At 42.3% G+C, this 13,684-nt stretch overlaps 1 protein-coding gene across 1 annotated transcript in view; it reads left to right on the top strand.

Moving 5' to 3' along the window:
- The window catches only part of LOC134542430 (ecdysone-induced protein 74EF-like), a 79,325-nt gene that overhangs the window by 59,114 nt on the left and 6,527 nt on the right, over positions 1 to 13,684 (top strand). The window contains exons 5-6 of the mRNA XM_063386660.1: positions 11,063 to 11,311; positions 12,595 to 12,787. Coding sequence (XP_063242730.1) covers positions 11,063 to 11,311; positions 12,595 to 12,787 — 442 coding nt within the window. The remainder of the gene's footprint in view (positions 1 to 11,062; positions 11,312 to 12,594; positions 12,788 to 13,684) is intronic.

A 13,684-nucleotide genomic window follows, 5' to 3' on the forward strand; every position in this document is an offset into this window, starting at 1 on the left:
AAAGGTCACTCAAGTGGACTAATACATTTTTTCCTCATGTCACGTATCAGACCGCCATGAGGCTCACTTCGACGGATCCTGTAGCCAATCAGAGATTTCTCAAGTTCTAACTTAACATTAAAAAAATACTCAAATTACGTAACCACGCGAGTCTTCATTACAGCTTATTAGCTACTTGGTTTTTAATCAAGTTTTGGTAACATGGGTGACGACCAAGGCTTTTCTTTCACGAGAGAAGTGTTTAGCACCCTCACTCCCCCATGGTAGATGATAACCTGTTAGTAACTGACAGTCATCACGTTTTCGAAGAACTCTGTTTGCGGTTTGACAAATCACTAAGAGTTGAACAGGAATAAAAAACAAGGTTGTAGGTAGTATTCTCTGTGTTCTTGACTACAGGTTGAATTTTTCTGACATGCAGGGTTGATGCGGGCATGAGAATTTACGAGACGTGAAGCAATGCATGAAGAGTTGTCACAGTGGTATTTTGTATCAAAGTGATGATCGTGCCATCATTGTAAAGCCACTTTAAGATTGAAAAACCAAAGCTCTGTGAAAGCTTCGTCTTGGGTTGGGTGGAGCGGGGAGGGGGCGAATTTATCACGGAGGTCGAGTGGTCAGATTTATCGGAGTATTCTTGGTTCCCTCACCCATTCATTTCGCCAATGCTTAATTTTTATCTAATGACCCCTCATCGATGTCGACTAGAAGTTAAGCTCATGAATATAACTTCAGCCTCAATGACTAGCAATTATGTATTATGGCACAGCAAGTGCAGAACGAAATTGTTTCGCCGATCGGCGGCAGTAAAGAAAGAAATGCTAAGACATGAACATAGGTATTCGATGACTAGTAAACAATAAGATTGACACGCGACGAATCAGTGCTTCCAAAATTATTATTATCTGTGCCGTGGGAGATGGAGCTATGCAAGACGAACGCTTGTCAATTTGGATTGGACGGCACGTGGAACTTGAAATCGCGACCCGTTGATATCTGGCTCATGGCGAAAAAATCTTGACATGTCGGTCTCGACGTATCGATCGCACCAATCTTTCAAAACCCGTCGACGTGCTACGTGACGATGTCGACCGCGACACGTCGCACAGCCTGAACGGCGAGCAGCGGGGAGCCTCCGGTGAAAACTTGTTGCTGCGCGCGTACCCGGCCCGGCTCGGGCGGAAGTCTGGGCGCTTGTCTCGTTTTTGATTGGTCACGCGCTCTGGTCTGCTGCGGTCATCCTGTAAGGCCGGAGAGCCTGCTTGCCCGCCCGCCCGTCCGCCCGTCCGCCCGTCCGCCCTTCCGCCCGCCGGGTAAAAATAATAATAAAAACGACGCACTTGAACAGGAAATAGCTGTGCCTCGAAAAACTGCTTACTATTCTAACTGCCCGACAAGGTGGTTTGAATGTTTTCCACCTGCATTCACTTGTGCATTGCCAGGCATGATATGTTAGTCGTACTTGCATAAGTTTCCAACGTTGAACGGCTTGTCCGCTAGTACAGTTGTAAAATAATATACCCGACATTGATTGTCCATATTTGTTAATTTTAAAACTAGAGACCTCAAAATTTCTGTTATTTCCTGGCTACGTGTTAGAATCCATATGTGTGCGCGTAATCCAGTTGATTTCTGGTGTTCTCTGGTTGCTGCCACATTTTACCTTCTTTACAGGTCGCTCATAATTCGTTCTGATGTTTTTATAAACATGTCCATATTCTGTAAAGTCAGGGAAAATTCAGGAAAGTTTGAATTGGCCAGGGAAAGTCAGAGCATTCACTTGGAATCCAGGAAAAGTCTTGGAAATTTCCTAGCGATAGTAATTTGCGGGCAAAATCTAATGCTCCAATTTGCCATAACCGAGGCCGCGAAAGCAATTTTTTTAGAGTATGTTTTAGTGCATGGTCATATACACTGTAAAATTAATAGTGTATGCAATATTTTTTTTGTTTCATAATTATAGTCTCAAGTAAGTATGCTGATTGCGGTGGCAGCTGAATTTTCTTTATTTCTTTCTTTCAGAAAATTGCAAAAAAATAGGCATATTTTTGATGAAATTAGTTCGGAAAAATGTATTAGGAATATATGTGGATACCCTGTTATGAAGTTCTCGTCCTTCACGATATCACGTGATCCAACTATGTAATTCACTTCGGGGGTAGACACGGTTGCATTCTAGACCGTCGCGAGTTAGTAAAGCGCGCCGCCGGAATTGCTACGGTCTCCGGCCGCGGGTCCGGGTCGCCGGGAAGAGGCGGGTTTCCGGGAGACACGGGCCCCCGGGCGAGTGACTCACCGCCCCCCTCGGCGGGGCAACTTTCCCCGCGCCTAAGGGCGGCGGGGGAGCGCGCGTCTTAGCTCCGGTGGCCGGCGTTGCGTCAGAGACCCCCGCGGAGCCCCGCTTTCGCCGCCGACCAGCCGTGTCCGGGTCTGCCGCCCGCCGAAACTGATCCTCTCGCACCCCCGCTTTTGGAAACCTCAGTTTCCTTTATGTCGTTCGTTAGATCAACTTTGTTCAGCAAAACGTTTGTATCATACTTTGCCAAATAAACATTTGGGTAGGGCATTGTGACGGGAACGGACTGTCGACGGAGTGAATTGTGTGTTTCTATGAAATAATGTATAACTCTTTGAAATTTTTCCGGTTTAGCAGAATTTTTTCTTGTAAATTAACGGGAAATGTTCCCAAAAATACTATTCTGGAAAACTAACATCTCTACTGACTTAAGTACTAAATTTCACTTTATCCAACGAAATAAATAGGTAAAAACATGTATTCGAGTACCTTAAATGGAAAACGGCAATGGAATAGCAAAATCCTGAACGAGAACTCGAATAACTATAATTAGATAAAACAGCTGGCTCGAAAGATAAAATGTTTAATGCCTTTGGTAGATCGTTCAGCCTACGAGCCTAGAGTGTTGACGGGAATCGGGATGCTTCTACCATGAAAATTATTTTGCATGAAATAAAATTTCTGTCTCGAAAATCTAAAGGCAATACCCATTATGTCTGGAATATCGTTTTTCATGGTCTTCATGGTCCAGTGATCTGCCAAGTTAATAGTAAGACATTTTATTTGACGAGGAGGGAGGTTTTATTGACTGAAAAGAACACGCCAACCATACGCTTTGTATGTTTTTTGCACGTTTATTTCTTCACCACTACACCTTGCCGTTGAGTAAATATTTCTCACGTTAGGAGTGCTACTTCTCAAAGTAGATAGTCAGGCAACTGCAAGACTCTGTGTAGGTTTAGCCTCCATGTTCAGTTCAGTTGTGAACTTCCATTGCGTAATTTTTTTTTGTCGTTTAAACGCATGATTTTTTTTTTTGTTTTATCGTTAGGTGGATTATTGCGGACACGCTGCCTTTGTATTTCGAGTGTATCGTACGATTTAATAAGCCATTATTGGAATGTTGTTCGCCCGCCGAGCGCGGAGTGAGAGCCTGGCCTGTGGCCGCGGCGTGCGGCTGACGGCCCCGCAGATAACAGCCGCGGGCAAACAGGAAGCCTTACAATGGGAGGACACGGGGCAGGTTCTGCCCCCCCTCCGCTCCCCTTCTCCCCGCCAGTCATCGCCGCGTCGCGCCACGCCACGCGCTGCCGAGGAACTACATCGCCGACCCGCCGGCGCCAGTGCTGCCACCCGCCCGGCTTGCGATTACCTCAGCCGCGATCTCTACACGCAGGGATTTTTCGCGAAACAATCTCATTTCTCATTGTTAACTGGAATATGCAATACGATATGTCTGAACCAGCAATTTCCGCCTTGTTTGGCCAGGCCATTTAGAATCAATCGCGAAACATATACACTTACACATACACAACTGGTCTGGAAATCTTTTCGCGAAAAATCACTGCATCTAGCGATTATTTCGCGGGTTCATAGGGTAGCAAATTATACTTGAAGCTCATATACGTCTGTTTCACGTCTGTTCTTGATACATCCATTATCCAGTTATAAACAAGGGATCAAAAGTAGTTACCCAATCACGTGTATCCCGCCAAATTAAGAGTCCTTTGTTTTCGATCGACGAGCACTCCAAAGATGCTTGATTATGTCTAGGCAAGCGGAGTCTAGCCTCAAGTGAAGTGAATCATGGAAATTCTCGTGTCCCTAATAATAACCAAATCTAATAATTCAACGTTTATATCGACTGTCGTTGCGATGCGCAAGCTTTTATACAGGCACGCGCGGCATCTAGTGGTGTCATGCCTTGAAGGGGAACCGCGTTTCCAACAGTTGCCAACTGTGATCTGAGTGGTAGCAATATTGTATTTGTTGCCCTTCCGATAACCGCCGCCGGTTGTGTCTAGAACCGTAATCTAAGGACGCGCCTGTGTGATTTGCTAGTGTTTTCTGTTTGCGTATTTCTATTTAAATAATAATAATTAATAAAGAAGGCGATTTATCACTAGGGCCATGTATTTTTCGCAAAACGATCTGATCTATTGTTTCCTCGTAATTGGCGGCCGTCTGGAAGAACAGCTCTATTTGGTCGGGCCATTCAGGACGTGTTTATTTCCGCACTGGATGACTGTGATTGTTTAGCTGACAGTAGACATGTTCTTGAAATAAACTCACCGAACCACGAAACACAAACAACGCTACAAAGTTTTAACACACAGTTGGTCTGAGAATCGTTTCGCGGAAATATGTTGCGCCAAGATATTTTCAAGTCCTTCAAGCTGTATCAGTATCATCTCTAAAACTGTTTTCTCACACGGGATGGGGAGCGGGTGGGGGTTGGGTTGGGGAATAGTGTGAAACCCTTAATCGACTGGTTTGTCGTGGCAGGGGAGAGGGATGGGGTTGTCAAACTCGAAGTTGGAGGGAAATCCAGAACAGGAACTGTGTGGTCCACGCAGCCCAGCCGAGAGCTGGAAGGGAGTCCAAGGGAGTCCGCCTCGCTGGTTGGGCCGCGCTCAGCCAACTCAGGGAATAGCGGAAGCCCCTCTCAATCAACACGCCGCAGTAATCTCACCCCCTCTCCCACCCACCGACCAGAAATGTAGAAGTTTCAGTTTTTAATAAGTTCCGGAAGTATTAAAAAAGAATTTCTTAACTATCTATCGGCATCGTTATTTTCCGAACTGTAGGCGTTTGTAATATACGATTATAGTCGACGTGTCGTGCGGTTCTTATAAAGTTCTTGTAATGACGTGAACGCAAGGTTGAAACGCAGGCATTGATGTCGTATCATTGACGATGATCATTACAGTGTGGTAATAAACGAGGGGCTCTAGAACATAGTGACAGATTCGAGTTTGCCATACCAAATTGTAATATGAACGTTTCAGAGGTGAAATGTGTAGCCGCACAATTATTTGCTTGCATCATCGCACCATGGTTCCAAGTTTCATCGCCGCGAAGAAGGATGGTGAAAATTTGTTGGGCTCGGTGTACCCGGGCGCGTCGCGTTACCTTGAGCCCGTGCTTCTTTGTGACGCAAGGCGGGAGATGCCAATGACCAGGAAACGCTCCGGCTCGCCGCTGACCTTCGCTTTACTTCACTTTCCCCCCTCCTCTTCGACGTCTCTCTCTCTCTCTCTCTCTCTCTCTCTCTCTCTCTCTCTCTCTCTCTCTCTCTCTCTCTCTCTCTCTCCAACGCTTCCCCCTCCCCAGCGTGTTCTTTTCCCCCTTCTTCAACGGCGCTCTCTCTCGGGCCAGATGGCGTGATGGCCACCCCCTCCTACACTTCCCTTTTTGCTTCTTCGCTCGTCTTCCTTACTAACTCTTTCTTCCTTGAATCGCAGGAGGTGGGGGAGGTGGGGGAGGAGGAGGAGGAGCAGAAGGAGAGGAAACCCTTAAAAAAACGGGCAAACAAGAATGCGAAGTGCAGGCGCGCTCACGCACGTACAGGGACAGTCGTCCCGGCTAACAAAAATAGACGAGAGACTTGCCGGATATCTGCGAAGCTAGCCGCCATGGAACAACACCCTCCTCGCTGGCCGTCCGAGTGCGCTAGTACTCGCCGCGCTGAGTTCTGGGCGGCTCGACTGTGTACAGGCTGGTACGAAAAAATCCAAACATGAATTTCAACCCGCCAAAATTCGTTTCATTCGCTAAGAGTTTAAGGTTTTTCAGTTAAAAAAAAAGCCTACGTGTTATACTTAAATATGTTTGTCACGGCATTCTCTTTTTCTTCTTGTTTTCTTTGTTACCGTCCCCTCTGATTGTGATAACATTGTCCTGTTTTTCTGGCCAAAGAGTGGCGTTACGTATAGATAGTGGCGAACGCAGGAGGGTAGATAGGTGGCCAACCAAACCGTTGCGCGTGAGGAGTCCATCTTACATGGTCAGCAACGACGTAACTCATGCATTTCATTTCATCATTTGACCACGCTCTAAGCCACTTAATCATGTCTCAGAATTTAGAAACCGATTTTCTAGATCGGATGGAGTCAGTCGAAACAGTATGGCCATTATGGCATAGTGTCTTGTTATTTCAATTTTTTTGTTTAATATTGTGATTAGTTTGAAAGTTTATGTATCGATTCGTTGCTTGAACCATAACTATTTGAAAATTTTAATATATATCTAAATTTAAAGGCTTATTAAAATTCATGGCTGAACAAACTTATATGCACCGAGTCTAATTACGGCATAGATAGCTAAAAAATTACATTTGCGCCGAGATTATACCGAAGTGGTTTGGAATCCATTATACATGAATGTCCCGCTTCAAAACATTGAAACAGGCATAGCATTTTACCACTGTGCGTAAACAAAGGGGGGGAGGGGAGCTAGCAAACAATTAAAATACTCACCAATTCCGAATCACATGGACATCTTTCCCCACTGTCTGTATCTCTGGCAGTGTCCCTGTAACTTGAACATCCGAAACTTATTATTATTTTATCAATTTCAATGTCAATCATCCCGTCACTTTTCACATAGTTCCCTTCAATTATTTTTTACGTGTTTGCAATACTCTTTCCAGTTGTCCACAGAATAGCTGCTGAACTACTCCTCGTACAAATTTTCTTTTATCTTGCGATGAAGCGATTCATTCCCGGATTTTGTTTTTGATTTCTGCCCATACCAGTTCAGTCGGGTTCGAGTCAGCTGGCATGGAGGCGGCGAGTGACATCATGGCCATGTTCTGTGATTGACGCATCTATTTTAAATGGTTTTGTTACTGGCGCACTTTTTACTAAAAGCAAAAGACTTGCTTTCGTCATTGTTGAAGAGAACGAAATGTTGCCTGTCAGGTAGTTTTGGATGTCTTGTTTTATGAATGATGCGGTAGGTTTTTTGTTCAGCTGTACATTATGATAACTGGAGTTGTCCATTACTACAACACACTTTTCAGGTAAATTTGGCAGTAAATTTACTTTTCACCCACATTGAAAAGTTTTCAAAATTAATATCGTCGTGGTAGTCTCCAGATTTCCGTTTTGTCTTAAAAATAATTAAAGCATTCGGAACAATGGATTCTGTGACGCCTATTTCCGTATTTCCCTATTTCCCTGCCAACAAGAACTTACGCTGTGTGTAGCATGGACATAAGTTTCGCCAACATAAACTACGGTTCTGCCAGCCGTGAAAAATTCACTTATTTGTTCAAGATAGCGCCCTCTCCAAATAGCTATTTCTGGCTTTTCAATAAAAATCTTTCGCATTTACACTTGTTCCATCGGAATCCTAGCTTCTTCAAGTTTTGCAAGTATTCCCTGCTACACTTCAAAACTCCGTCTTCTTGCAAAGCCTTAATCAACTATTGAATGTGAGAACCTTTTTTCTTACAGTATAAAACTTCTTAATTTTTCGCCGCACAGCACCACATGTAAAAACGTCTACTTGTATTATTTTCCTGTGCTATGTTTTCTGACCCGTCAGTGTCGAAGACGTCAACATGGTTTTACTCTTTTCCTTACCCTCTGCTAGAATTCGTTTAACTGTTGATATTGCTACACCTGTGGTAGTACATGTTTCAGGAACATTGTACATCAATATAACATTTTTTTTTTTGTTCACAGAAATGTGTTGCAACATTGTAGACTATCTCCCGAGCTTGTCCCCGCAGTGGCGTGCCAGATTAAACACGCGATTTAAGCCACAGCGTAGACCGGTTCGTGTAGTTAGGACTGCCAGACAGCCGAGCGCCATCGGTGTTATCAACCAGGAAGCGCTGCGTTGCTAATCTCCTTCCCCACTCGACGCTCTCGTCACGTGATCACCCAGAGACCTTGGGATCTGCGCAGGCTCTTCTGCTTCTTATCGCACTATAGTTTTCATACATTTTTGCGGAAAAAAGGACTTGCAATGCGCGCGTCACATCAGCAGTGTTGCCACTTCGGACCAATTACTACTTGTGTGACGACAGTCACCTGCTTGTTGATTTGTTAACTAGAGACCTGATAAATGCGTGGATACACTCCGCGATAGGCCTAAATCACATAAATATAATGTTCGTATGGCCATGGAGAGAAACCCTATTATTATTAAGTGTCTAACTTTTCATACTTCACAATTAATACATATTAAAGATGGACCAATCAAATCCTCAAATACCATCATATCCTTTGTACTCGAAGGATTCGATATTCGAGGAAAAAGATTCGATATTCGCGGAAAAGATTAGAAGAAAAATATTAGAGGAAATAAAGTAAATAAAAAAATTCAACACTGATAAGCTCTGTGAGTTTACTAATTCATTTGTTTTCTTCATACCTATCTTGTTACAATTCCCCAAGATATTGTACTTTTAACATGTAATTATATGACTGAAATTACAATATGCCTTATTTCTGGAAACTTTTGTGAAACAACCAATTAAAGCATAGAATGTTTCAACACCATAGTAATCAATTTTCATTTATTGTACATTTGTTTATTTTTGACACTCGACACCTAAATTCGGCTTCGTGGGGTATATTCGAGGTACTCTCTGGGATTCGAATTCGAGAAATTAGGGATTCTACCCATCTAATATATATATATATGTATATACATATAAAGACTGTAAATTATGCTGTGGCCATAACTGTAAACGTGATCTGTGAATATTTCATAGCTTGTAAAGTATCCTATGAATTCTCTTAATAATAGACTGGTAATTTTCGGCATATCAGGGTAAACCCAAGCATTAAATAAAATCTAGAAACTGAACCCCCATCCCCCCCCCCCCCGGCCAAAGCCTTGTTCCGGTTCTGCTATTGGCTCACAATTATCAGTAGAACTGTAGGCCCCTGAAGACGGTGGATTGTTCCCCGACTCGGCGGACGACTGGGGATTCTCTGGCAGTCGTTGAACCCGGCCCGTGGCTGCAGCGTCGACAGAAACGACGGGCGTCAGTTGTCGGGTCCTCGGCCGGGGCGGAAGTGCCCTGAACCGTCTCCGGTCCCTCGGCCCTCCCCTAACAGCAGCCCAGCTCCGCCCTGAAACACATACTATCTCTTATCTCGCTCTCAGAAATTGTTTCTTGGGGGGGGGGGGGGGGTGATAGGTGGGGTGGACAGCTTCTCTTTCCAGGTCGTTATTTCATTTGTTTAACATGGCTACATTTGTAGACTTTTTAAGTGGCCGAACTTCAACAAAGTGAAATATTATATATATATATATATATATATATATATATATATATATATATATATATATATATAGCATATTTTTTTGCATAGTTAGCTGGCAAAGATGAATTTTTAACATTTTTGTGCAGTATGGATAAGGAGAACCAAATGGAATAAATAACATGATTTTATTTTTATTTTTATTTTTTTAGTTTAAATGCGATAATGGTTGTTATAGCGTGATATGGTTCAAAATTTTTCCAGAAAAATTTATTTAACTTTATTTAGCCTTTTAAAATCATAAAAATTCTGATGATTGTAAAAGGCCAGGCAAAATTAAATAATTTTATCTGAAAGAAAAGAAACTATATCACATAGTAACCAGTAAAAAAACGTTCCTGTGGAAGTAGTTTATTTATGAATGGGTCAAGATTAGGAGAAGTATCGCCTACAAAGACGTTAAAAAAATAATGAATAAATTATAAGTAAACAAGAATTTTTTTTTTTGCAAAAACTGTGTTCCCGGGTTCCAGCACTGGAAAAACTATTTGTAATTGTTTGTTTTAATATTAAATATATATATGAGCATTTTTCTTTCAATTTGTTTGTTACATGAAAATGAAATCACGTGGTACGTTATTTATATTGATTTGAACACAGCTGGACGAATTGCAAAGAAGAGCGTACGCAGAATTTCATTTATTGGTTGTTTTTTTTTGTTTGGGGGGGGGGGGGGGGGGGGTTTAGATAGAAATTTTTTCTTCTGTGGGTGGGTCTGATAGATTTTTTTTTTTTTAGGATTTCAGGGGACAGATTTATACACACGCACACACGTATACATACATACATACATACGCCCCTGAACACGCACGGGCATTGTAATTCATCCTCTTAAATTTCCATCGAATAGTGTGAGCGTATTTCGTAGCATTTCACTTTGGCCACACCTGAAAAAGTTTAACTTAATGATAGAACGTGTGTCACATATGAGAGGGTGAAAAAGAGTAAAGGCCGATCCTTAACCTAATGAAAATGACGTCACAGTGTCTCACGGAAAACTGCGAAGTCTACTGATCCATAAAGTAGTCACCGAAGCTTAGTAAATGTATAGCGCCAGAATAAGGTTTTTTTTTCGATATTTTGTACATGCAATTTGAATATTTATTTGACTTTGTTAAAGTTGTTGGATTAATATTGAGTTATTACTTGATCTTCCTTTGTTGGAAAGGTAACTGTGACGAGCAGGGGCGCAACAACTAAATTTTCCAAACGGGCCAGGGGGGGGGGGGGGGGAAATACAATTTTATAAAGAATCATCGATCCCCCACAGGAAAATTTGTATTTCAAGGTGGAAAATGGTGCTATTTAAGCAGTTTTATTATCAAAAAATTGATTACGCAGCACTTTCTTTGCCCCCGTTTGCCCCCACTTCAAGGTTTCAGAGGGAAGGGGGAGGGGGGGGGGCAAATACCCTGCGCCCCTGGCTGACGAGTGTTGTATGCGCGAGGAGACGTGAGGAAGGACGCGTGGCGGTTGTGCGCAGTGGCGGACGGCTACGGCGGCTACCAGCAGGCGGGGCTGTACCACCAGCACCAGCAGTTCGCGGCGCCGCCCGCGCCGTCCCCGCCCAGACCCGCCGTGCCCACGCCGGTGATCCAGCCGGCCACGTCCAGCGTGGGGCCCGACGACCTGTACCTGCTGGAGCTGGGCTTCCAGCCGCGGCCCGCCAAGAAGAAGCTCAAGAAGCCCAAGGGCGGCGAGCCGGGCTCCGTCAAGCGGAAGAGTCGCGAAGGTACCTTACCATTTTACATTTTTTTTATTTCTTCTAAGATTTACTTATTAAAGAGATTTTTCTGATTTTCATAATTACACAGCCAGCATTTTTTCATATATTTTTTTTTTTGGTTACAAGTCCTAATTTTATGAAAAAACCGTTTGCATTTTTTAAAAAAATTAGATGTAGTATTTACCATTTTACATTCGGGTCTTTGCAGTAAAAAAAAAAAAATCTAGTTGACAAAACAAATCCCATCTAATTCTGTCAGACATTCAGATTTGATTATTGTTTTAATGCAGGATGCAATCTTTCCAATACTCTTGATATTAGACTTGTTGTTTCTGCCACACAATCTAGTGTTAGCTAGAGCAATGTTCTGACCTCTCGATCATCATGCGTACTAACAAATCACTAAGTGTTGGGAACAGCACTGTCAAAACAATGTTTTCAACTAATGCCAAACAAACAGTGAGAAATTTTTTTTTTTTTATGAGTTTGGTCTTGGTGAATTTACTCCGATGAATACAGTACACTTTTACAGTGACCTATGTTATCAAAAACTACAATGCAATAATAAAGAGTACATTAATTTAACGCTTATCATATGTGTATTCTCACAAGTTCAAAAAAAATGTTATTGTAATTTAACCAGGCCTGTAGTACTGTAGTTTGGTTTTCTAGGAACAATTATTCACAATTACACAATTATAACTTGGTTTTAGAGAATCACACAATGCTTGGGTTTTACAAGCATAAAAAAAAATGAAACTAAACAGGAGCCGGTCCGGGGGTTTCCTCTTGCTCGTTTCAAAGTTTCAAATATTAGAGTACCTTAAAAATTTACTATCCCAATTATCTCTGAAGTTTCACTTTTAACGCGCGGGGCGACCACGGACCCGTGTTTGTTTTTTATGTAGCTTCGGAAATCAAGGTAAAAAAAAACATTACATTCTTGGCCGACGAAACTTCGAAAATGCTGTTCAGTGTATGTACCCTACCTAAGTCAGGCAATTATGAAACAATTACAAAAACAAGATGAGGACATATGAAACCGAACTTATACGTCATCGTTTGACTGTCAGGATCTCATCCAGCGGATACATGCCACTGCCCCAAAGACTAATGATACAATATGTATTCATTGTCTTATGCGCACGAGGCCAACTCTGGCTTAACAATTTGCCGTCAGAGCTGTCGAAATCATATGCTGCAATTACTGGCATGAAGGTTTGATTAGATATTATAATGAAGTCTTGCTGGGTGATGTCGGTGGCTGAGGTGCGTGTGTGGCCCCGCAGGCTCCACGACGTACCTGTGGGAGTTCCTGCTGAAGCTGCTGCAGGACAGGGACTACTGCCCGCGCTACATCAAGTGGACGAACCGCGAGAAGGGCGTGTTCAAGCTGGTGGACTCCAAGGCCGTGTCCAGGCTGTGGGGTCTGCACAAGAACAAGCCCGACATGAACTACGAGACCATGGGGCGAGCGCTCAGGTGAGGCGGGCCGTTCCACTTCCTCAGGGGCTGGCCCACAAACAGATCGGGCTTGCAATTATTTCAAATTTATGGTCTCAAATACTAAACTTTCATACTTTCAATACAACTTTCGAAGAAAGAAACGTTTAAATTTATAAATTAAGTAACCATTAATATCCCTCTGCCTGATGGCAAATAAGATTTCCATGTGGCGAGTGACTTGCGTGCTACACATGGATCATGTGAAACTATCATTAAAAATAAGTATGTTGATTATACATAATCTCATTCCCTAGTGTTCATAAACAAAAATAAATCATTTCGGTGACCAGTCATTTTTAACATAGCACTTTCAAAATGATGCAGGAGTACTTCCTTGTTTTGCTGCCAACTTGACAGAGTGTAAATTGAATGTTAAGATGAACCTGAATGTACTGTGTCTACACATATGCAGTATGCCATCTGAACCACAGTAGCATCAATCCCTCAATCATATATATTTGACTGCTTGTGTGCATTTTGATGATTGATTCTGGTGATTGTTTTCCTGATCTAGTGTGTTCTGATTTTGATTTTGTTTGATTTTTAACTTGAACCTTTTTTGATGTATTTTCTATTTTTGAAATTGAAGATTCACATGATTTGAATTAAATCATTGGAAGTCACTGGAAAACTTTGTTAAATAAGTAAACTACCCTTACAAATCATAAGTGGATCCAGCAATCTTTTTACATCTAAAAATAAATACTGAAATGATAAAATTTTGGTTTGAAAACTTCGTGCTAGGCTGCATTTTTTAATTATCCTCTCATGTAGTGATGCAATTTTATATTCCATGTCTTATTTAGCTATATAGTTCAGTACTTGTGAAGTTAACTAGAGTTAATATCCTTGCTGTGATTAGAACTGCTTTTG

This window comes from Bacillus rossius, chromosome 1 (assembly GCF_032445375.1).
Source record: "Bacillus rossius redtenbacheri isolate Brsri chromosome 1, Brsri_v3, whole genome shotgun sequence".
Lineage (NCBI taxonomy): Eukaryota > Metazoa > Arthropoda > Insecta > Phasmatodea > Bacillidae > Bacillus > Bacillus rossius.